Source organism: Mauremys mutica, chromosome 8 (genome assembly GCF_020497125.1).
Source record: "Mauremys mutica isolate MM-2020 ecotype Southern chromosome 8, ASM2049712v1, whole genome shotgun sequence".
NCBI classification, from domain to species: Eukaryota; Metazoa; Chordata; order Testudines; family Geoemydidae; genus Mauremys; species Mauremys mutica.
This window is the reverse complement of record NC_059079.1, coordinates 36450218-36476729: the sequence shown is the minus strand read 5'-3', so window position 1 is coordinate 36476729 and position 26512 is coordinate 36450218. Positions and strand designations below refer to the sequence as shown.

Genomic DNA, 26512 nt, shown 5'->3' with positions numbered 1-26512 from the left:
TGATCATTTGGTTAAATCTTTTTCTCTTACCAATTAAAAGAAACTAGCAAAGGTCACATAGTTCATGAAAGACAATTTTGTTTGTTTCATGTTCTAAACTTGAGAAAAGCTTAGTTCTGAGCACTTAAATACCTCCCTTGGCTTGGGGGCCCAATGCTGCAATGTACTGAATTCCTTCAACATCCCTTGTCACCAGTGAGAGCTTTGAGTTCTCAGAACCTTTCAAAAGCAACTCAGAGTGAGTAAATAATATATTATAGCACTTTTAATAATGTGATTCAATTTCTTTAGCAAAACCAAGATTCTTATCTAAGACCTGTGAACATTTGTAATGCAAAACATCTGTTTTTCAGTGACAAATACATGCATAACAAGCTGAAGTTAATTTATTTGTAAAAGGGAACAGTGAATTCTTACCTTTTTACTTCCAGATCCTGAATATATTTGTTTATTATTGGTTCCCTTAAGAATTTTTTTAAAATTCTTTTAGCTGTTTATTAAAACTCTTTAGCTAAGATATTTGTTTACAAAATAGTGCCTAAGAGCAAAGTGTGTCAAGGTCAGTACCTTCAGCAAATTAATACAAAGGTATCAGAGATCTGATTTAAACTTGCCAAATAAGCAAAATTCATATAGAAGGTTTATTTTCTAATATGTTTGCACAATATAATTACATGCACTGAAGAGGCATGACATTAGGCTTTGTACCTTTTGTGTGGGTCCCATGTATTCTGCAGCTACATAATTCATTCCAACTAGCCTCTTGCCACAAAATTTTGCTCCAGCTTTTATTTAAAAAAAGTTTCTAGGACACATGGTTGTGAAGATAAAACTGTGAACTCTGTAGATGAAGTGTTGTCTTCCTGAGTCCACAGAAACCCTTAAATAACCACATAATGCAGTTATGACTTGATAATACAAAAATCTAGTGCAATTATTAACTGAAAATGTGAAACAGTGTAGAATAAGTTATTCATATAATAAAATAAGATGCGCCAATATACTGGTTGTATGCTTTGTTATTTCATTTGTTGAAAACTTCCAGGTTTTTTAGTTTCATGAATTTGTCTCAGAATTCATGGACAGCTACATCATAGTACTTCAGAATTCAAGAACCTAGGTGGAAAATGTTTCCTCCAGTTTGGCTGGAGCATGGCCTGGAGCACATGGAGCTCGGTCAAGGCACTGGAATCAGCTCCATTTACTGTTCTCATTAAAAAATAAAAATTAATAGGTACAAATAGGAATCCCCAAAAGTAGCACGGTGTCAAGTTGCCAGCATGCACCATGTGCTCACAAGCAGAAAGAGGGTGAGGAAAGATGTTAAGCAATGATGGTGTTTTCATCTATGAAACACTGCTTTCTTTGGCGATATGATGAACTTCATTTGAGGAGATGTGGGTTCTGTTTGGTGTCTTTCTGAGGGGTAAAGAGCCCCCCCCTTTGTGTAGCCCTGGTGGTTCAGTGGCTGAGAAATTGCTGCCACACAGGCTGATCCCATTTGCAGCTAGTCCCTTGTCTGTTTTAGCTCCCCTGCATAATGTGTGGCTTGTTGGAGTCCACTGAGGAAGATAGTTTTTTCTAAGCCTGAAATCTGTAGTCGTTTGAAAGACTTCCACTGGAAACAGACAAATGTCCTGTGGGCCATTGTATTTATTTGCCTTTGTCACTCTGATTTCCCAGACATGGTTTTTTCCATGGCTTTGTCTTTAATTAAGCTTGGGGCAAAAACAAGCATTGAACTGTCTGGGTGGCTCTTAATTAAGAGTCTTCTGTCCTTGCTTTTTAAGGGATATGAAGGTTTCATGCTGTCTAACTGTAGTTTGGCTGGTTATTATTTCCATACCATGTGGAGATGAGAGGAACTGGTGTCACCTTGGGTAATGTTTCTGTGGTTTTTGGGATGAGTATTCAGCACCCTTCCAACTCCCCACTTCCCCACAGACGTCTAAAATTACAGCTGCATCCAAGGACCAGGGAAACTCCATTCATCTAGGTTACCCATTTATCATAATGAGCCTTTTTAGAATCAGGATCAGGGCACGACGTGCCACCTTTCAAGCTTCTCTGTTTAGATTCCATTTTCGTGTACTTCTTTAAATACAGTAGCAGCAAAAAGAGATTTATATGATGATAAAATTCTCTCCTTGAAGATTAAGAGACGAGCAGTAATCACAGATAGTGATATTTGCCCATGCCATACTCATAGGAAGAAAACCGCAGGTTGAAACAAAGTGGCAAAAAAGCCCTCTTTTAACACTTTCTTGGAGATGTAGCAATGAGGATACCTGAGCTATTCTGATCTGAACTTCTAGTTTTGGAAGAGACTATTTAAAAATCTCCGATAACATAATTTTCCATGTAATTAGGGTCTTAGCAAGTGTTGGTGAGAAGCTGTGCTGTTGTTAGAAACACATTTCTGTTATTGAAAAAGAGAAGAGGTTGGCTGAAACCCAGCTCTGAACCAGTGATCTCTAGATCATCTGTCTAATGGACTCCCTACTGTGCGTTTTTAGTTGTGATGAGAGATTGGGAGGAGGAAGGTGATGGCAAAGGATGTTCTGGAAAGATACTCCATGCTAATTCTAATGAGAAGATTTTGTTTTCTTTAGCTTCTTTGATTTTATTTTACATACCATTCTTGAAACTCTGTCTATAGGTGAAAATGAAAAGGATCCTGGAAGAAAGAGAGAACAAAAATATTCACAGAGCCATAGAATTTAAGGCCAAAGGGAACAACTAGATCATCTACTCTGACCTCCTGTGTATCAGACGCCAGCAACACCACCCAGCACCTGCACACTAAACCCCACAACTAAAAAGTATCACAGCGCCGTGGAAACTAGACAATTATTTACCACAGGCAGCGAGTAGGAGGGACTGAGGCATAAGGCCCCACAGTGGTGGGAAATGATTAAGTGTCATATACCCAGATAATCCTGACAAGTGACCCACACCCACATACTGCACAGGAAGGCCAAAAGCCCCAAGGTCATTGCCTGTTTCCTCTAAGCTACGTGGCTGCACTATTAAGCGCTGTGCAGGCACTCAGGGCTGCGGCGTGGAGAGATGCCCCCCCCCGGCCCCAGCCCAGCCCAGCCCAGCCCCACCACAGCCAGGGGAGAGGTGCCTATCTGGTGGCCCCAGCCCAGGTCCTGCTGCAGGGTGATCTGGGGAGAGTCCTGTCTCCCTGCCATAGCCCCAGGACAACCTGCACCCCAAACCCCCCATCCCTGGCCCCTCAACCCAGAGCCTGCAGCCCCAGCCATAGCCCTCACCCTCTCCACACCCCAGCCCGGAGCCCCTCGGAGAGACTGTTTCAGGACTTCATGCCTCTGATGGTTAGAAACCTTCTAATTTCCAGTCTGATTTTGCTCATGGCGAGTTCATATCTATTTATTCTTGTACCAACATTTTCCTTTAGCTTAAATAGCTCTTCACTCTCTCTGGTAATTACCCCTCTACTATATTTACAGAGCATTATCCCGTGTCAACCTTCTTTTAGCTAGACTAAAGCTAAGAAGCACCGTTTGCTTTCTGGGCTGGCACCTTTTTCCATCTGGATGGTGTGAAACACAGGCTTGATGTGGGCACAGCGATGAAAAGAGGACAGACACATGAATGAATTTTAAGCAGCAAGCCACAACTTTTATTGAATGTAAACACAGGGAAGGGGTGTCACCTGATCAGCACCCATACCCTCCTATACCAAGTGTTTAATTGGTTCCAGTGCAGGAGTTACAGGGCTCCTACCATATAATCCATAACTTGGGATAGACTCTCCTCAGCCTACCCCAGACTCAGCTCAACCACCCTCTCTTCCCGCCCCCCATCTTCCTCAAGGGAGACAGAGGTTGCAGAAGGGTCATGACCTCGGCCTGCAAGGGCAACAAGGTCTCGCCCTATCTCATGAGCCCAAAACCCATCACCAAAATCCCAGGTCCTTTACCTCTTGGAACCATTCATTTTATCCTTTTCATTGCACTGGAAACTGCCCACCAGTTGCAACAAATTAACAACTCAACCAGATATCTCAGTTGAGTACCAAGCACATTCCTGCCTAACCTGCTGTGACTTCAAGGTGCTGCAAGGTAAGCAAAAAACTCCCCAGTCCTCTGCCACAGACTCCAAAGGGGAAGGAGAAGCTATTGTATGTCCCTCAACAAGTGTCTCATACCCTTGCCACTGGGGCTGTCCCCTTTTCATTGCTGGTCCCATCAAGTTTCCCCACTCACTGAAGCAGGTGGGTGGCATTTCTGTTATGAGTAGCATCCTGGGCTGAGATCAAAGCACAGGCATTTGTGAAGTAATTTAATAGGACAATGGAAATTATTTACTAATGCTCAAGGGATGGTGGAAGGGAGAGGAAAATATAATGCATGCCCGCTCTAAACTATCATGATATCTGCATTAACCACAATATTTGCAATCCTGTTTTTCTCTCAGTTGTGTTCAGAGGATTCACTGGACAATTTTTACTGAAAGTGAAGCTGAGGTGTTGAGTGAAATATATGTTTGCAATATAAAAGAGAATATTGTAATAGTAGGAAGACTGAATGGGGTTTCTTCTGAGATTACAGAATGATTATGGGAATGGTAATAGATTAACAAATGCAAATTACTTGGTATGATTTCTGTGCATATGAATGTACATATTTACCCAAAATATTTCAGTGTACACAGAGAGAGAGAGAGAAAGAAAAAGAGAAAATGATTCAAATGTGAAAACAAATGAAAATTACCAGAAATTTACATACAATGTGAAGAAAAGTCCTTTTATCCTCTGCAACTCTAGCATTTGGCAGATTCAGGAATAAATAATCTTTTGTGGCAAGGGTATGCCTTATCAAACATATGCAGATAAGCACTAATTAATGCTAATTAAGGTTTCCTGTCTATCTAGTTGGAAAAATGTCCAAATGTTATGAAATCCAGTTAGTATGCCTATTACTCTAATTGTTTTATAGGGGATGGTTCTTAATTAAAATATGTAAATTGACCTTAATTGCTATATACTAATGGGGGTTCATGTTATCTCACTAAAAGTGACAAGATGGTGAGGAGGGGTACTTAAACAAATAATTCTGATAAATCCTTAACCAACTGACCTTTATTCAAAATTATTTTTAATTAGAAATTGGCAAAAGAAGCATTTTTCCATCTATGTTTCTCTTTAATTTTAAATAATGTCAGAATATTACAGATCTTTAATATAGATATAAGGCATTTGTGAATTGTAGCTTAATTATTCCTAACAAACAAGTTAATTTTGTATTTGTTTACTGTTTGTTATGAAATGATGAGATGATCTTATATTAATCTGAGGGGGAAAATGATGTTTTACAACACTGGATTTGAATTTATAGCTACTATTTATTTATTTATGTATTTATTTATTTATCTATCTTTCTTACTCCATCATTATGATGTTGAAGCCTCATGTACTGGTACTGCTAATATCTAGGGCCTTTTCTTTTGATGGCTGGAGCTCCAATGCTGCTATTACATGCCTGGACCACTTTTTCTCATATAGACCCCCCCTTTGACTTTAGTGTAGTATAAAACTCAGGGTTTGCCTTTACTGGGGTGCAGGGCTGTGCCTAGGCATATGCCGTTGGAAGATTGGGATGTACATGAAACATTGAGTCTACATTAAAACAAAAACAAATTGTTTAAATGATACTGTGTATGTGGATTTTCTTATATCATTTAAATAGCTTGTAGTGGCATGTTTACATTTAAAGAGCAAAATGTGTACTTCCAGTCTAAACTAAGGAAAAACAGCAATAGAGAACATACATAAAGTTGTCATGAGATAGAGAGAGAGAGAGAGAGAGATTGCTCTGTGTTGTGTGTGCATATCCTCTTTCACAGGCTGCAGTAACTCTGAGAACAAAATGGCTGCTGAACTTGCAACACAGAAATTTAAAGATGTAGGACATAGAAAACAAAAGGCATTACAGTCTCATATCTGCATATACCACAATGAATTGGCATAAATATAATGAACGTACATTTTCTACATTTTCAAATTCATTGGCTCACAAAAACCTATGTAGGCCTCTCTGCATACCAGGGTGGCTGCACCCCCTGCATGCTGCAGAGGGGATGTAGCTGGGATACAGAGGGGCTCTTGTGAGCAGTATAGTGACAAGGCCCTTGGAGCCATAATTACAGAGATGCAATAACCCACTACACCCAGAGAAGGGCGGGGGGGGCAGAAAGTAACCAATCACTATAGCAGTCTGTTCGCTAGAATGGTATTTACAGGCTGCACCTGTGTTTGGGGAATGGATTCCATTCCCACTCCCACAACTGGCACACTCAATAAAGAGTTTAGTCAGTTTCATCCTTAGGACCAGATTCTGCAATTTTGTGCATGTGAGTAACTCACAGATAACAGGGGCAACCAGCTAATACAAAGGAAACAGTGAAACCCACTAATGAATGTGTGTTACTGGTCCCGGTCTCTGCCAGTTTGGAGAGGATGAGTTGTTACATCCCCTAGCTACAGAACGTTGGCCGATAGCTCAGGCAGCTCATGCTTTTAGCTCTGGAGATCCCCTGTTCAATCCCCAGTGTGTCAGGCAAGATTACAGCCATCATGTAAGTGTGGATTCATCTAGGATTTATGTGACAGCCACCATCTTGACTGACACACCAGGGGCTGAATCAGGGACTTCCAAAGCTAAAAGCATGAGCTGCTACAGCTTGAGCTAAGGAGCCAAAGCTTGGTAGCTGGGATCTGTAACAACTTATATCTTCTCTGATCAACATAGGCAGGAGGGGACCTACAACTCACCAGTGGATGACATCGGCACAGAGTGCTCTGGAATGCATAAAGCAATCAAACTGGGGAAAAAACAAACATTTTTTTTACTTCAGTCTCTAATCTTAGATGTTACTTGCAACAAAAGTGCATATAGAATTTTGGATGGAAATGTGTGTTTTAAAGGGATGGTTTCCCTTTCATTAATACATTGTAGTATATAGACCATTTATAGACTCTGTAGGAATGTGGTTTTTGTTTTTTTACTTTGTAAATCAATCTGAAACTTTTTTACTGTGTTTTAACAGGACATTGTAACCAATGTTTCTCCAAGAATTATACGTGGAATTACATCAGGCCCCATATATGGCCCGGGTCAAGGCTCTTTCCTAAATATTGAGCTTATCAGTGAGAAAACTGCAGAATATTGGTGTAAAAGTGTCACTGAACTGAAGGCTGACTTTCCCAACCAAGTGAGTACAACTCAAACATAAGATTGTTGTATGTATATTGAAAGCATTCAGTTTATAGATTCATAAATATTGATGTATGTAATATTTTATTAAAGAATCTGCCAATCGTTTTGCTGTTGTAAAAACAGACTACAAAAAACAAAAAAATAAAAAACACTCACATAAGAACTCATCAGAACAATCTCCACAATAGCAAGCTTGGTTAAAAAGATGCTACACCGACACCACACAAAGAAGAGATGCATTAATACTTGTTTTGTTGGGCTGATTTTGCACTCATGTGCAGGGGCGGCTCTAGACCCCAGCGCGCCAAGCAGGCGCGTGGGGCGGCCCTTTCCCGGGGGGGCGGCATTCGGCTCCGGTGGACGAGCGGACCTGCCGCAGGCATGACTGCGGCGGGTCCCCTCTTCCCGCGGCTCTGGTTGAGCTCCCGCAGGCATGCCTGCGGCAGGTCAACCGGAGCCGCGGGAAGAGGGGACCCGCCGCGGGACCGGGGAAGGGCGGCGCAGCGCACCGCGCTGCTTGGGGCAGCCTGATTTCTAGAGCCGCCCCTGCTCATGTGGAAAGTCTCCCAGCTGAGTGATGGTGTTGGGTGTCTGTGCACCAAAATGTCTCCAACACCAACCCTGCCCAGAATGCCATTTTGGGGGCAGACAAGGACAGATCAAGTGGCCCCAATACCCCGTGCAGCTGGCATAGATGGGGTACAGCCCCTATTCTAGCCCATTAGAATAGTATTTTTGAGATGGCTGTGCATCAGCCAAGCACTCTTGTGCTAGGTTCAGAGTGGAAATCACTTCCGCGAGCAATCTGCTTCCAAACTTTACAGAGCTTGAAAACTCAAGATTTACATGGCTGGAATGGATTTCTCCCTTCACAAGCATTTAGCTTAGTCTGATTCTGCTCAGTCTTCTGGGTACTTCTAATTCCAATTAAGCGTGATTAGAGGCGTAAAACAATTAACAACACAGTGACTCCCATACTAACAGTACTTCATCTTATTTTCATTGTCATTCACTCATCACTTGGTACAAATCCTTACAAGTATTCAGGCCAGTCAAGAATGAGTTTTAAGTATCAGCAGAGAGTACGTAATCTGTGACATACTGACTATGAATTGTCAATAAATCAATATTGCGTAACCAACAGAGGTAAGGGAGTTGAGTTTGGGTTAAGAAAACTCCGTTCAACCAGACAGAACTACTCATCCCTGAGAATAACCAATCATCATGTTAGGCCAGATACATACTCAGAATGACCTGTGAAATGCCTAGACCCCTTAATCAAGAACTGAGCAGGTGATTTAGGTCCCATAAACGTAGGCCTGGTCTACGCACAGATAATATACCAGAATAACATTTTCTGTTAGGGGTGAGATTTTTGTAGCAAATTTTTAGCAAAATAGTTATATCAGTACAACCCCTAGTGGGTACACAGTTATACTCCAAATAAGCTATACTGCTAGGGCTTCCCAAGTAAACAAAATTTCCATTTTGCAAGGACTTCAGAGACCTTTCCGAATTTTTCATGAAAGAGAGAGAGAGACCTCAAAATAGCCAATAGTCTGGTAGCTAAGGCACTCACCTGGGATGCGTGAGACTTAGGTTCTAGTCCTTGCTTAGATTCCAGCAGAGCAGGGACTTCAAACTGGGTTTCCCATATCCTAGGTGAGCACCCAACCACAGGGCTATAGAGTCAGTCAGTCTTCCTCGGGCCTAGTGAATATTTTATTTTTCATAGATACTGGAACAGTTCCAACCAGGGGCAGGATGAAACCACAAGTGAAAGATTGACTCTGTAGTGTTTAGGGCACTCCCCTGGGATGTCAGAGACTCAGGGTCAAGGCCCTGCTCTGCCTGGATCAGAGCAGGAACGCATTTAACTTATGAGAGGAACTTCAGAATTTTAGGTAATGGCATTCAGTGCATTGGAACCATTTTTAGGATAGTATCAGAGGGGTAGCCATGTTAGTCTGGATCTGTAAAAGCAGCAAAGAGTCCTGTGGTACCTTATAGACTAACAGACATATTGGAGCATGAGCTTTCGTGGGTGAATACCCACTTCGTCAGATGCATGTGACGAAGTGGGTATTCACCCACGAAAGCTCATGCTCCAATATGTCTGTTAGTCTATAAGGTGCCACAAGACTCTCTGCTATTTTTAGGATACACTTTCTTTTCTCCTGTATATCCATCTCCTCTGCCAGCTGCTACCAGGAAAGGAGTCATTGAAGCCAGGATTAATCAACCCATGTGCTGGCAGAAACAAATGCCTTGTCCATTGAGTACTAGTTGTTTGCCTCTGATGAAACTTCATTGTTATGTGTGGAATTAAGGAATTGCAAGAGAGAGAACACCAGTAATTGGGAGAATAAACTATAATGTAATCTATTTCCTCTATCTAGAGTGTACAGGAATAGAGAGAGAAGAAATATTTGTCTACAAATATATTTAACCTTCCATGAAACCAGAACTACAATAACAAGTTTTTTTTTACATATTTAAATATACTTTTTAAACAGGCTAACACTTTTTTCTTGTTTGTACTATCTCCCGTTTACTGTATTTCTATGTTTCTTCTGTTTCTTCAAAGCAAACAATATATAGTTTTCCTGTCATCTAGCCCCCATTCCTTGCCTTTATTACGCTTTCTTCCCATTTTCAGTTCTCATTCCTGACGTGTGAATACAGGTAAATGTCAGGAAAAAAGTGTGAGAATGTCATGAATCAAGTAGTTGTAGTTAAATGCAGAGCAAATGTCCTATTTGACCTAGATATTGCTGCATGTGGAAGATTTGCTATTCTTCTGTAATTCTTGCATTACCAAGGCCTAGTGGGGTGAATAAAAGGTGGGAGTGTGACTATGAAAATAATTTTCTTAATTTTATAATTTTGATTTTAATTAACATCCTTAATTTGAGTCCTTGACCATTCTGAGTACTGTACACAATCGTTTGTCAAGGCAGAATTTATGACTCTACTTCTGGGAAAGACATTGTTCTGCAGCTTTCACGGAATATATATTACAACATTTTGTGGATGAGACCAATTCAGAATTAGTAGTAAATGCAACTGTTTAGTTTAAGAAAATTGTAGAGCTTCTGAAAGCCAGGAGCTATATTAAAATGAGTCCAAGTAGTCACCATTCTGAGGATTAACTTTTCCTGATCCAATCCCTACTGTATGAGTTATTACTTTCAGAATATGAATTTTGCTTTAGCATTCTAACCCTGCCTGACTTTTATAGAATCTTAGAGGTTGTTTACATTAGATATGGATATGCAAAAAGTAGCTTCTAGCAGCATAATTCTGCTTTGCTCACAGGCATTTTTTTCAAATTTGTCCATGAATTAAACTAAGAACCATAATCATTATAATGGTAAATTCATTGCTAACTGAGAACAGATTTTTGTTCACTGAGTAGAAATCTCTTGATGCTTATTATGAAATGCTCTGTATAATTACGACTTGCAGAAATTGTTTTTCTACAATCCTGTTCATTCCTCTAGAAAAGCATTTTAAACTAGACATTTATTGTTTTGTTAGGTTTTTAAAAAGGGAGAAAAAACACTTTTTGAGCATTGTATGAGTGAACTTAATTAACAAGCAAAAAATGACATTATCCGCTCAAATGAAGGCAAAGCAGAGATGAGGACACAAAAGTGGTTTACAATAAAGAAAACTATCTTGCTATAGTAAATAGTAAAATCAAACCAGAATTGATATTTAATTACTTTTGCTTTGTAATACAGATAGTTTTAGGCAAAACCTCTTTTTCAGACAAAGAGAATATGAACTAAACTGCTTGCACACAGGGTTAAGCATTAACTCCCTAGAAAGTAAACCCTCATTAGCATCCTTTCTGTTGCCATTAGAGTGATAGTCATCTATAGTGCAAAGAAAATTCTGAAAATTATCCCAGCTTTGTCTCAGGCTAGTACTAGGTTTCCCAGGGCCTTGTACAAAATAAGACCTGTGGGCAGAGCTTAGCGATGAAGTCACAGCTAATAATATATTTGACTCTAGGCGGAGTTTGCAGATCCCTTGTACAGGCACTTCCCTCTCACCCCAGGAGGGGAAGGGATATTTGAAGGGAAGGAAGGAGTGCCATTGCACCTTGGCTCTCTCACACTTGCTTCCCACTGTCTTAGATATGTGATCTCTAGGCACTTCCTCTCTCCCCCATTTCAGGGGGCTGCTTCTCTTGCCTCTGAGTTCAGCAGAGCCCGCTGCACTATTGGGAGCCTCCTTTAAGGTGCTGCTGCAAATGCATCAATTGTTATGGTAGATAACACTGGGTTTTGGCTGATCTGCAGCTATTTGGGGAAGGCCCCACAGCTTATTTCTGGGGGAGGCAAACCCAATCACTCTGCTGAAATAATGGAGGAGGAACACTCTGAGGGGCTTCCTCTCTCTGAACTACATCCAGTGGGTTTTAATATCGGAGAAGATTGTTATGAAACATTCGGAGTCAGTCGCATTGTGGGATAACACAAGAATGGATTGTTTTGATTTAGTGGAAGGGGTTTGTGTCATAACGCAGAGGTTCTCAATGCAGCACCAGCAAAACTGTGGCTGTGTGGGGTTTGTTTTCTCCTGAATTTGTTCAATATCCATACTGTTTGTTCTTTGAAAGGCAGAAATGAAAGAATGGGCACATTTACTAAGAAATTTGATTTCATGCGAACTTCAGGCTTCAGTTAATTTTATCCTAAGTAACTTTTCAAAATGTAAATCAGTGCTTTGGTCCTCTGTTAACATAGGGTACATCCACAGAACAGTTAAACACCTGTGGCTGGCCTGTGTTATTTGACTTGGGCTCGTGGGACTCTGGCTGTGGGGCTGCAAAACTGCAGTGTAGACATTCGGGCTCAGTCTTGAGCCACAGCCTGGGATCCTGTGATGGGGGAGGGTCCCAGAGCCTGGGCTCTAGCCTGAGCCCAAACATCTACACTGAAATTTTACAGCCTGGCAGCATGAGTGTCACGAGCCTGAGTCAGCTGACATGGGCCAGCCACAGGTGTTTAATTGTTCTATAGATGTACCCTATGTTAACAGAGGACCAGAGCACTGATTTACATTGTGAAAGGTTACATAGGATAAAATTAACTGAAGCCTGAAGCATTGCAGAATACTGTTGCCAGTCAGTCAACAAGAACTACTTTGTAAATGCTGTCCCACTGGCACCTCATCCGTATCAGTGAGGTGTTAATTGAAAACTTAGTTGTGGCCATTTAAAGGAAATATTATGTAGCATTAGAACCTCATCTGAGGCAGCCTTTAAAAACACAGGGCCCAAGACACCCAAGACAGTGTCACTTCAATCACTGGGGTTCTATGTGTGACAATGCATTAGGCCTATCTGTATTTATGGCCTCCCTCTCATTTCATAAGATGTCACTTTTTTCTCTGGTTTGAATGGGCCACCTGCCTGTCTTGTCACATTACTTGAATTGAAAGATTAAGAGACTTTCTGACATCAATATGTCTTCACTGCAGTGTTGGCTACGGATTTTGGTCATGAACCTGTTTTGGTTTTTAATATTGTTTTTCATTTTTGTCCACATGTGGCATCTAGCACTTCAGGATTTATCACAAACTCTATTCCTTAGTACTAAGGAGTGACCGCTTAACAGTTGGCAAAGATGGAACAATTTGTTTTTGTTTTTCAAACAGTATTGAGTAGAAAAGGAGTGAGTCTGAATTAATACAATTCAGAAATCTTATCAATGCATGGGTCTCAGAGACAAAATGATGACCTGACAGAGACTGTATAAATCTTAGCATTGGTCAGAGAAAAGTGAAGGAAGAGAGAAATGAAAACCAAAATTATCAGATGGGAGCTTCAAATAAATGTGTTTGAGAGGAGATGAGAGTATTAATAATGTAAATAAATGAAAGTGAAGAAAAAGAGGGTCCATGTAAAGTGACCATTAGGACAGAGGCCAAATAAAGTCTCTGTTCCAACACTACATGGAGTCCCAGCATTGTAACAAAGAACTGAAAGAACCGACCCCCTGAAAGTTGAATAAATCACTTATCTGATAAAACATGAGTCATTTGATGGACAATATTGGGATTTTGAAGATTTAAAATGAGCCCCATCTGTACTGAGAATTATGACTCCATTGCCTCAGCACAAGTATTCAGAATTTAATATATCAGTAGAATGACTGACTTGTTGAGGAATGTCAAAGAGGATCATAAACCATGCAAGAGAGTTTTGTGCAAAAATATTAAGCTCACATTCCAGAGGTTAGCTGCATGGGCCCATCAGTTTTGCTTGAGATTGCTGAACTTTCATGGCAGCAGTGCATCTTTGGTGTGCTGCTCATGTGCCAGTAAAACAGGTAAATCTCTCCACAGTCCTCATGCAAGATTGCAGTCATGAGATTGCCTTCAGTAACTGCAGAGAGCCAGGATCTGATGGTGTTAACATGAATAGACATCAGTGAAGGTGTATGGACATTTTATTCTCATCATCAAAACATTTAATGTAGCTCTTAGTTGCCATAGCTTAAACCTTCTGATTTGTGTTGCTAAATCATCAGCTTACATTAAATTATTTTTTGGACTCTTCCAGCATGTGTATGTGTTTACATCATCTCGTAGCTGATGGGAGTTTTTAGAGTCTCTCATTAAAATCAACCTCTCTGACACAGTGTGGGAGTGTAAGATTGAAAGCGTAAATGCTTTGGGGTGGTATTACAATGATGTATAACACGCGTTGCTGGTTCTATTAGAAAGTACAAGACACACTTTTGTCTAGTGGATGAAGTAATTTCCTCCACTCTTTTACAGCTCTAAATGGCATCTCCTGGAGATCAAAGAACAGTAAGCAAAGTTATGCAAAATCTCAATGTGTGAACTGATGTAGCAAACAGTTTGGTCTAGAATACACACTAGAGGCTACAGCAGTGCAGAAGAGGACTTTTAAGGGGCCCTAAATGATGGAAAAGAGCTTGCAGAAAAACTTGTCAGTCACTGCAACACTGACAGAAATCCATCTGAAATGAGCAAAATGTCTGGAAAATTATGGATGTGAGCGTAAGCCTAGAATAGTTGCAGAAGTAGTTCAGGATTAAATATTTGCAGTATTGTGGCAGGTTGAGTATTGAAAGTTTATAGGGAACTTTTTGGGATCCTTGGAGAACACAAATACATTTTGGGTTCTTGTATTGGTCTAAGTACAAAAGTACCAGATGGTCAGCTGAGGCATGGGTTAAGTCACTCTGATATAGATGTCAAGGATGTTAGTGAGTTGAGAAAACTCTTCTACTAGACTCATACCATGCTCTTGGACCCCAGAAGTAAATTTAATAATCTGGTCTTCCCAATGCTGCTTCTAATGTGTGTACTGCCCTCAGAATATTGCCGACAGTCCCTGTGACAGTTGCCTCATCAAAAAGCTGCTTTTCAAAACTGGAGCATGTAAAAAAATATTTGTGTTCAACTATAGTATGTCCCAGGAACTAGCCATGCTATCAATAGAAAGAGAGATCAGCAAATCACTGGATTTCAGACAAATGATTGACTTCTCTGTAGCATGGATTTTTAAAAAATCACACTGTATTTTGGTTTCAGAGTAGCGGTCATGTTAGTCTGTATCCGCAAAAAGAACAGGAGTACTTGTGGCACCTTAGAGACTAACAAATTTATTTGAGCATAAGCTTTCGTTGGCTACAGCCCACTTCATCGGATGCATAGAATGGAACATATAGTAAGGAGATATATATACATATACAGAGAACATGAAAAGGTGGGAGTTGCCTTACCAACTCTAAGAGGTTAATTAATTAAGATGAGCAATTATCAGCAGGAGAAAAAAAACTTTTGTAGTGATAATCAAGATGGTCCATTTAAGACAGTTTGACAAGAAGTTGTGAGGATACTTAATATGGGGAAATAGATTCAGTGTGTGTAATGGCTCAGCCATTCCCAGTCTCTATTCAAGCCTAAATTGATGGTATCTAGTTTGCATATTAATTCAAGTTAAGCAGTTTCTCCTTGGAGTCTGTTTTTGAAGCTTTTCTGTTGCAAGATTGCCACCTTTAAGTCTGTTACTGAGTGATCAGAGAGGTTGGAGTGTTCTCCTACTGGTTTTTGAATGTTATGATTCCTGACGTCAGATTTGTGTCCATTTATTCTTTTGCGTAGAGACTCTCCAGTTTGGCCAATGTACATGGCAGAGAGGCATTGCTGGAACATAATGACATATATCACATTGGTAGATGTGCAGGTGAACATGCAGCCATGATGGCATGGCTGATGTGATTAGGTCCTATGGTGATGTCACTTGAATAGTATCAGAGGGGTAGCCGTGTTAGTCTGGTTCTGTAGAAGCAGCAAAGAATCCTGTGGCACCTTATAGACTAACAGACGTTTTGCAGCATGAGCTTTCGTGGGTGAATACCCACTTCTTCGGATGCAAGTAGTGGAAATTTCCAGGGGCAGGTATATATAAGCAAGCTAGAGATAACGAGGTTAGTTCAATCAGGGAGGATGAGGCCCTGTTCTAGCAGTTGAGTGAAAACCAAGGGAGGAGAAACTGGTTCTGTAGTTGGCAAGCCATTCACAGTCTTTGTTTAATCCTGAGCTGATGGTGTCAAATTTGCAGATGAACTGGAGCTCAGCAGTTTCTCTTTGAAGTCTGGTCCTGAAGTTTTTTTGCTGCAGGATGGCCACCTTCAGATCTGCTATTGTGTAGATGTACACAATGTAATATATGCCATCATATGCCAGCAATGCCCCTCTGCTATGTACATCGGCCAAACTGGACAGTCTCTAAGGAAAAGGATAAATGGACACAAATCAGATATTAGGAATGGCAATATTCAAAAACCTGTAGGAGAACACTTCAACCTCCCTGGCCACACAATAGCAGATCTTAAGGTGGCCATCCTGCAGCAAAAAAAGATGGAGAGCAGCCAGAACAACTCTGCTACCTTGCACAGTTGTCTAAAAGTTTTGTGTGGGGAACCAAGCTCGGGATGCAACTGCCCCATAGCAAATAACACACCTGCCCACAAACAGTACCAAAACACTCCCAATATTGTGACAATTTTAATATAAACTCTCCAAAACTAGACCCCAGGATGGTAGTTGATGGTAGATGACCCCAGTAGTTTGTCAGTTTCATCATACAGGAGCAATCCCTTCCAGGCCTAGCCCCTAGTATCGTTTGGGGAGGAGGGATAGCTCAGTGGTTTGAGCATTGGCCTGCTAAACCCACGGTTGTGAGTTCAATCCTTGAGGGGGCCACGTAGGGATCTGGGGCAAAAATCAGTACTTGGTCCTGCTAGTGAAGGCAGGGGGCTGGACTCAATGACCTTTCAAGGTCCCTTCCAGTTCTAGGCAATAAGTATATCTCCAATTATTAATGAGATTCAGCGTATATTAGTTTAAGAGCGGAAAGGGTAGGACTGAAACAAGTTATTACCCACCAAATGGGAGCTGAGATTTCACCCTCCTCCCACTCAATTACTCCTGGACACACCAAAGCCCTATCCAAACTAGTGGGGTGACTAAGGAGCTGTACAACTAGAAATCTGATTAACACACACATCTGCAGGTGGTGCCTGTACACTTTTGCAGGCATAACTAGTATGTTAAAAAATGGGTGCATAACAGAGGCTGGTTTAAGATTGGCAGAAAGGTTGCCATATTATGCATTTGAGTTCTCATTCTTCTTTATAAGGAGAGAAGCTCTGTGTCTCATCCTTTCTTCCTCGAGGCACAAAAAAATAAGTATTCAGGCCTCTTGTGATCTAAATATCAATAGAGATGGGATTGGAAGCTACAAAATTTGGGTTTAGATTTTAAACTAGTTGAAGTTTAGATATTTAGAGTTGAAGCTTCAGTTGGGACCCACAGAAATGTCTTTGAATGTATTTTATTTTAAAGTTTCATGTTGATAGTATTACTTTGAACAGGGAGTGGTCTGTCGATTTTGTTGTTGAACTGACATTTTCATTTTAAGCATCCAGCAAACACTGAACTATTTTTAGACTAGCCAGTTGTCATAAACAGATAGTTAAGGATTAATGTCTCTTTTACCTGTAAAGGGTTAAGAAGCTCAGTAAACCTGGCTGACACCTAACCAGAGGACCAATAAGGGGACAAGATACTTTCAAATCTTGGTGGAGGGAAGTCTTTTGTTTGTGCTCTTTGTTTGGGGGTTGTTCGCTCTTGGGACTAAGAGGGACCAGACATCAATCCAGGCTCTCCAAATCTTTCTGAATCAGTCTCTCATGTTTCAAACTTGTAAGTAATAGCCAGGCAAGGCGTGTTAGTCTTATTTTTTGTTTTCTCAACTTGTAAATGTTCCTTTTTGCTGAGAGGATTTTACCTCTGTTTGCTGTAACTTTGAACCTAAGACTAGAGGGGGTTCCTCTGGGCTATATGAATCTGATTACCCTGTAAAGTATTTTCCATCCTGATTTTACAGAAATAATTTTTACCTTTCTTTCTTTAATTAAAAGCTTTCTTTTTAAGAACCTGATTGATTTTTTTCCTTGTGTTAAGATCCAAGGGGATTGGATCTGGACTCACCAGGAATTGGTGGGGGAAGGGAGGGGAGATGGTTAAATTCTCCTTGTGTTAAGATCCAAGGGGTTGGATCGGTGTTCACCACGAACTTGGTGAAAAAGCCTCTCAAGGCTGCCCAGGGAGGGGAAGGTTTTGGGGGGACAGAAAGTGATCCAGACACTGAAATTTCTTGATGGTGGCAGTGTTACCAGATCTAAGCTAGTAATTAAGCTTAGAAGTGTCCATGCAGGTCCCCACATCTGTACCCTAAAGTTCAGAGTGAGGGAGGAACCTTGACACCAGTACACACAATTCACTTTTGTTGTAGCTGTTTTGTAAATGAAAACATTTAGCCAAGCAAGAAAATCATTCTTCCTCCCCTCCCCCTCAGCCTCACAGTTTTTGCTGCTGTTAGTTTTTGCATTACAGTTGCACTTAAGTGGGCCCCAACTGAGATCAAGGACCCATTGTTTTAGGCACAGTACAAACATATCGTAAGATACAATCTTTGCTCCAAAGAGCTTACTGTCTAAATATGTGCGACAGTCAAATGGCTGGAGGGGGAAAAGTGGTACAGCGAGATGAAGTGATTTACCTCAGATCACATAGCAGAACTATACCAGTATAATTTTGTGGGTAAATTTCTCTGTGTAGACAAGCCCTTAGTGTTAGACACAGCAATAGAACCCAATTTTCCTAACTCCTGGTCAGGTGCCTTAGCCATTGGACCACACTGCCTTTACTGTATTATGACATCAGCATTAAATTCAAATTGAATCAGTCATGAGATCCTTACCAGCAGTTTGCCCATATGCTCAGGATCTAACTGATCACCCTGTTTGGGGTCAGGAAAGAATTTTCCCCTGGGTCAGATGGGCTGAGACCCTGTTTTTTTGTTTTTTGGGGGTTTTTTTTTTGGTTTGGTTGAGTTTTTTTTTGTTTTTTTCCCTTCCTTTGCAGCATGGGGCACGGATCTCTTGCAAGTTTAAACGAATGTAAATGGTGAATTCCCTGTAACGTGAAGTCTTTAAACCATGATTTGAGGATTTCAGTAACTCAGCCAGAGTGGGTGGATGAAGTTCTGTGGCCTGCTATGTGCAGGAGGTCATACTAGATGATCACGATGGTCCCTTCTGACCTTTAAGTCTATGAGTCTGGAAAGTGATATATGCAAGTGAGGTTTCATATTGTTAATGAAAATGTTCTCTTCAAGTCTGCTAATATCTGAAAGACCACATTTTCAATAGGTCTCTGTAAGCGTTTCTACAATATTTGCAAAGTTAAGGAACCCTGCTGAAAATTTGGCCCCAAAAGAACATGCTTTGCAGCTGGTCATTGTCACAATATTTTTTTGATTTTTTTAAAGTATTTTGTTACTAATCTGATAGAACAGCAGAGACTCTAATGCTACTAAGTTCAAATGGGGAGGAAATTGAATTTCAAGAGAACACACGTCTTCTAACTGAAGTTTCAATTTGTAACTGAGACTGTTACTCCAACAGTAAATACAATGAAGGTTCTAGGAATAAATCTGTGCATCAAGCATACAATGTTTCTGGTGACAAATAAGGACCTTGAGGAGAAATGTGGTGAGATGTTTTATGATTTGGGTTTGAAAACTATTGCTTGTTGAACAACCAGTCAAACTGTGTTAGTGCCAGGTTAGATTATTTTCATGCATTTTATAAAGGCATGGCTTATTTTGTTTGTTTTACTTTTACAGCCATGTTTTGACAAATAGTAAGTCATGGTATGGTACAGTAAGGCAGATGGGAAATTTGTACTTACACAAAGAAGAATTATTTTGGTTTAGAGTGTAAGTTATTGATCCTGTTAGAAAAGGACAATTTTCACAGTTTTATGAAGACTACAAGAGGGTCTTTAAAACTTTTGCCTCAGGGTAAGAGCTCGGAAAAAATTTAAGCAGTTTCTGGAATACTCCACCAGACCTCTCCTAGAAAATGTGCAGAGAGCTGTACTTGATTATTGGAAAAGACAAACCCCTTAATGGCCAGAGTCAGCTGAAGCTGGTTTAGTGCTCACATTACTTTTAACTAGTGCCAGTGCTAAAAATTCCTTTTTGAAGAAACAAATGAACAGCCTTTTAGAATGAGTGCTGATAAGGGAAATGCTCTAAAAATATACACTCTAATGTACTAAAAATATTGTTCCTGAATCTGATGATCAATTATTGATGATCACATGATGAATTGCATATTTTTATTCATGTTATTAAGGTAGAGCTCTCCTTTTTAGGTCGTTTTTCTTTAGAGGCTGTATGTCTTAGCAAGAACACACATAGGCACCTTTTAAAATATAACCATCTTCTGAATGTTGTAAGTCGTTATATGTCCAATGGAATGTTAAGAAATAATTCCAGAAATCTGATTGGCTAACGAACAGAGCATTCATTCTTTCTAGAAATGTCCTGTATAAACCGGCTGGGGTCAACGGCTCTCAGCAATGCCTCAGGCCATCACCTCCTCCCAGTCAGTCATTAATCTCTAAGAAATTTCCTGCTCCTGGATCATTATTGTTTTAATGTTAGGTTGTGGATATTGCCATATGAGGTAAAAATGACCTTGTGGCAATGTTAAGAAGTAAAAAAACAAAGTGGTTAAATTTTATGTTTTTTAAAACCATTAATAGCCAACGATCCATCAAAAACTAGAGTCTTAAAACAACCCATTGAACCGTTCTTAAAAATGATGACATTCTGCCAGCCTTATTACCTGTGCAAAGCATTTATCCACCAAATATTTCTTCCCCATTTCCATTCTGTGTTTGTTACAGTCAATTAAGTAAATTTCAAAATTAGACCTTTTAAAATGTACAATAGCTTTAAAATAGTGTATCAGAACTAACTGCTAATCTTTTAGAAGACACTGAGTGCATGAAATTTACATAATTCATTTTTTCTCTAAGCAGAATTCATATTAGAATAATAAAAAAGCAAATTTACACTCAAATGGCAAAAAGTATACGTTGCTCCCATAGTCCATATTCTGTACTTTATTTCAGTAGTGATATTCTGTGCCCCTCATTAAAAAAAATACTTAGGCCTAATCTAGACTTAAATTTTGCTGTCATAGCTATGTTGGTTAGGAACATGAAAAAAAAATCACACTCAATTTGACATAGCTGTGCCAGCAAAAGCCCTAGTGTAGACAAACATAAACATCCCACACACAGATGGAATACAAGCTGTCAGGAACAGTATCCCTGATGATGCCACAGCACAACTGGTTGCTGAGCTCTGTGACTTTATCCTCATGCACAATTATTTCAAATTTGGTGACAATATATAGCTCCAGACCAGTTGCACCACTATGGACACTCGCCTGGCCCCACAATATGCCAACATTTTTATGGCTAACCTGGAACAACACTTCCTCAGCTGTCATCCAGTCATGCCCCTTCTCTGCCTACGCTACACTGATGACATCTTCATCATCTGGACGAATTCCACCATGATTTCAACAGCTTCCACCCAACCATTAACCTCAGCCTGGATCAGTCTACATGGGAGGTCCACTTCCTAGACACCATGGTACAAATATATGATGGTCACATTAACGCCACCTTATACCGAAAACCCACCAACCGCTATGCCTACCTTCATGCCTCCAGCTTCCATCCCGGACACACCACATGATCCATCATCTACAGCCAAGCGCTGAGGTACAACCGCATTTGCTCCAACCCCTCAGACAGAGACCAACACCTACAAGATCTTCACCAAGCATTCTCAAAACTACGATACCCGCACAAGGAAATAAGGAAACAAATCAACAGCCAGATGTGTACCCAGAAGCCTCCTGCTGCAAGACAAGCCCAAGAAAAAAACCAACAGAACTCCACTGGCCATCGCCTACAGTCCTCAGTAAAACCTCTCCAACGCATCATCAGTGATCTACAACCCATCCTGGACAATAATCCCTCGCTTTCACAGGCCTTGGGAGGCAGGCCAGTCTTCGCCCACAGACAACCCAGCAACCTTAAGCATATTCTCACCAGCAACAATAAACCGCACCATGGTAACTCTAACTCAGGAACCAATCCATGCAACAAACCTCGATGCCAACTCTGCGCACATATTTACACCAGCGACACCATCACAGGACCTAACCAGATCAGCCACAACATCACCAGTTCATTCACCTGCACATCCACCAATATAATATATGCCATCATATGCCAGCAATGCCCCCCCTGCTATGTGCATCGGCCAAACTGGACAGTCCCTACGTAAAAGGATAAATGGACACAAGTCAGATATTAGGAATGGCAATATACAAAAACCTGTAGGAGAACACTTCAACTTCCCTGGACACACAATAGCAGATTTAAAGGTAGCCATCCTGCAGCAAAAAAACTTCAGGACCAGACTTCAAAGAGAAACTGCTGAACTTCAGTTCATTTGCAAATTTGACACCATCAGCTCAGGATTAAATAAAGACTGTGAATGGCTAGCCAACTACAAAATCAGTTTCTCCTCCCTTGGTGTTCACACCTCAACTGCTAGAAGAGGGCCTCATCCTCCCTGATAGAACTAACCTTGTTATCTCTAGACTGATTCTTGCTTGCATATTTATACCTGCCCCTTGAAATTTCCGCTACATGCATCTGACAAAGTGGGTATTCACCCAGGAAAACTTATGCTCCAATACGTCCATTAGACTATAAGGTGCCACAGGACTCTTTGTCGCTTAGTGTAGACAGTTATTCAAGCAAAAGTATCCTTTTACTGGCATAGTTTATTTCATTCAGTGAAAGATTACAAAATGTACTGGCAAAAGAACGCTATTATATGTGTCTACATTAGAAGTGTTTGCTGGAAAACTCTTTCTAGCATAGACAAGGCCTTAAATTCATATTTTAATCCATCATTTTGAAAAGCAGCACTTCAGTCTGTCATCTGGGAGTGGGAGGTTCTGAGACAATTACTTTTTAAAATATATTTCTACCTTTTCCACTGAGCAGAGTATTCATAAACAGGTACAGTTCCCACTGTGCTCTGAACAGATCATACCCCTACTGTATATATTACTAATACACCCATAATTTGGCTTTATTAGTATATCAGATTTAACAATTGCCACCATAAAACCCTGCTTAGCCCTTTTCTCCAACCTTGGCTGTACCTCAAGTGTTCCCAGATTTTAGTTCACGTTTTACATAGTTACTCTAAGTCTTTGTATATTCAGATTGAAGTTAAAAAAATATACCTCTTCAACATTAATTACCAAGCACCCTCATGCCAAGGTCAAGTGCCCAATATCAGCTTGACCCAATAGAGAAGCCCCTCGTTTCTACACAGGGTCTTGGTGTCTGCTATTCTGGTACAGTAGGTATATCCAGAAGGAAGGAGGAGTGTCTGCTTTAATGTTTAAAAGAAAAATCTCACTTTTCTTTCTTGTAGGCTTACATTCAAGAGACTATTTGAAAGGCTCCTTTTCACATCAGCTGCAAGTAGACATTTATTCATTCTTTGTTTAATTTTAAACTGTGTTGTTGATAACATTAGCAAGTTCTCTTTTGCCTTGTCCTCTGCCACTTACATTGTTCCCTACAGGGAAATTGCTTCAGAGATTTGTGTTTTACACCCAACTATTTCACATTTTTATCCCTACATCTCCTTTTCCATTTCATTTTCATTTTCAAGTATTCTCTGTATTCTTAGTGATTGTGGTAAAACTAGCACTTTACACTGATTTGTATTAATTTATACAATAGCGGTTAAGTAAGGTCACAGTTTTGAAACTGTGGGTGCCCAAGTTCAATTCCTAAATCCATATTTAAGCACCTATATAGGAGTAGATTCATTTGCAAAGGATTGAGTATCTACAGTTGATGTCAGTGAGAGCTGGATTGCTCAACACCTCTGAAAATCAGACCACTTTTTTCTAGGTGTGTAAGAGTATAGGAGCTTTACTCTGAGCCACATCCTGACTTCTCCATGAGTCACAGCACCATATTAAAGGCTGAATACACCTGCAAGTCCTGGACTTCTAGAAAGGGCATGAGATAGTTGAACAGTATGTGGGAGGTCCTGGTCTACCAGAATGTCCCAGATCCCAATCTGTGGCCAAGTAGCAGTTGGTGCAGTACAAAAGGAGATTGCAAAGGTGGCTTAAAGCTAGGGTGACCAGATGTCCTGATTTTATAGGGACAGTCCCGATTTTTGGGTCTTTTTCTTATATAGGCTCCTATTACCCCCCATCCCCTGTCCTGATTTTTCACATTTGCTATCTGGTCACCCTACTTAAAGCCACTCCCAGTGCTAGGGTGATTTTTACTGTTCTGGTCCCCTGGCAGAATTTAGAGCAGCCTAATGACTAGTATACGTTTTGTCAGTTACCAATAAGTTCACAGGGCTACTATTGTTGCTGGAGATCACTGAACCATAGGGACATCCCAGCCGCGGCCTCTGTGTTAGCCTCATGGAAGGGAGTGGTGTGGGAGAAGCAGACTGTGGGGCACTGGATGATTCCCATATGCTGTGATGGAATCCTTCTGTGCCTGGTTACACCATCTTTTGGACAGCTTTGGTCTTGGAAGGAAGGGCTCAGAGTTGCTCTAAAGTAGCCCAGGATCTGATCTAGTGTATATTTTCAGTTTACTTACCTTTTTTGGCTGAATGTCTGTCAATAACTAGGTTCGTGCTAAAACCTCACCTATACTAGATGATGATTAGGTTCACATATTTTTCATTCTAACTAAAATATAGCCCCATAAACTATTAAATTTTCACTTAGGAAAATGTCTGATAACACATTGGTAGTTCTGAACAAGTCAGATTACAGTTCAATGGATCTCATATTTAGTGAAAATTGTTATCGGTTTCTCAGCATTCACTGGATTGCGTCCTTAAAAGTTTAACAAGAAGTGGATGGAACTGGCAGTCAAGGAGAAGAGATTTGTGTGAAGGGAATTGCCAGCTCCTTGTCCTTAATTTTGTGTCTTATTTGCTTCTGGAGTGCAGCCAAAAGACTGCTTGGATCATCAAACATAACAGCTAGCTACTTAAGTAAATTAGAATGTCTGTATGCAAAAATAAAACTACCCACTCACGAGATTTTCAGATCGTATCTCTCAGAAGGAACTATTGAAGTCCTACCATTTTGGGATTTGAACATGATGCTACATGAATCACTGGGTTTTTGTCCCACTTAGGAGAGAATGTGGAAGAGGAAATTCAAAGAGAAAAAGTTCAATGATGAAATAGAGAACCAGTGTGTATCTTATGCACTTCACCCATTTGAGCCAGTCTACCTTTTTGAGGATGTAGTTCTTCTCTCCCTAGTAGAAAGCAGAGGGTTCTCTTTAATTTGGAAACTATTTTTAATTTAATTGCTCTTGAAAAAAATCCTGAGTTATAGGAAGAAAAGCTTTTGCAAAACTTGAGCTTGGGTTTGGTTTGGTTTTTGAAAGCTGTGAATCCAAAAAAGCTTGCTAGGTTCACAGAACCTTAGACACCACCACATTCACACATCAATCGTTTTATATCCTCTTTCATGTTTAATTTTCTTCAGTATTGTCTCCACTTTTGAAACCTAATAAAATGGGTCTGATATTGCTGTGTGGCCATTTGATCAAGACTTAGAGGAAACCATTAAGTATTAAGTGCTAAAATTATTTTAAAAGAACATTACAAAAATGATTCCTTGAGAGCAAAAAACTGATGCTGATACAGGCAGTCAGTCAATTACTAGACACTAAAAAGTCACAAATACCAGTGTATGCCAGGACCTAAAGCAGGCCTTCGTGCTTCAGACTTGAGAAAATTCATCATCATCTTCGTACAGCGATGTCCTTCTGGTAATGGCACATTAGTTACCTTGAGGCAGTGGGACATAGCTAGTAGTTGCAACAATAGAGAAAATTTGAATTTGAACTTCTTTTTTACGGCTGGGTATTAATTCTGCTGACCACAAAAAGTATGCCATGACTGGATTTGTAATTCCCTGTAATTCTCATTACTTAAAAGTTGTGGGGAATCAGAGTATGAATCATTTTGTTTGTGAGGTAGGGCAGTGGGAGATTGCAGTATAGCTTATGGCATGGTATTAGTATAGCTAAAGTGAGCACTCTCCCATATTATCACTGGACTGTCATTCAGTGAAGTCAAAGTGGTAGAGTTTGTAATATCAGACCCTTTTGTGAAAGGATAAAAACATACTGACTTCACAGAATGATGAACATATCAAAAGTAAGTGTGTCCATTTTAGCTGCTATTATTTCTGTGCATACAGTTAACATTCAATTAGCTATGGCCATACCTACTCTATGCATGTTCTGTCTTGACTCATATTGCTTACTTTCACTTGTGCTTTTATATCTCAATTCAGCAAAGCAATTTAGCCCGTGCTTAGCTTTAAGTACATGATTACTCCCATCACAGTGCATGTTTTCCTGAATTGTGACTTAAAAGCACAGATGTTGAAGGTAGGGAAATGTGTGTCATTGGGAGGTAAAAAATTGTAGTTTTTAAATTGAATAAAGCCATCCCAGAGCCTTAAAATTCCATGTGACCTGCAGTGGATTTCCTATTTTGCAGGATGGATTTCATTGAATAATAGAGTTTCTTTAAAGAGACAAGGTGGGTGAGGTAGTAACTTTTATTGGACCAGCTTCTGTTGTGAAAGAGACAAGCTTTCAAGCCACACTGAGCTTTAAACGAACATGCCTATCAGATGGTCTTGTGTGCTAGGTTAAAGACTAAAAGTCCTCTTCACCCTCTG

At 40.3% G+C, this 26512-nt stretch overlaps 1 protein-coding gene across 2 annotated transcripts in view; it reads left to right on the top strand.

Annotated features, from left to right (window-relative positions):
- The window catches only part of DPYD (dihydropyrimidine dehydrogenase), a 588030-nt gene that overhangs the window by 406492 nt on the left and 155026 nt on the right, over positions 1 to 26512 (top strand). For both annotated transcript variants that reach the window (XM_045026686.1, XM_045026687.1), the window contains one exon: positions 7078 to 7242. In XM_045026686.1, the coding sequence (XP_044882621.1) occupies positions 7078 to 7242 (165 nt within the window). The remainder of the gene's footprint in view (positions 1 to 7077; positions 7243 to 26512) is intronic.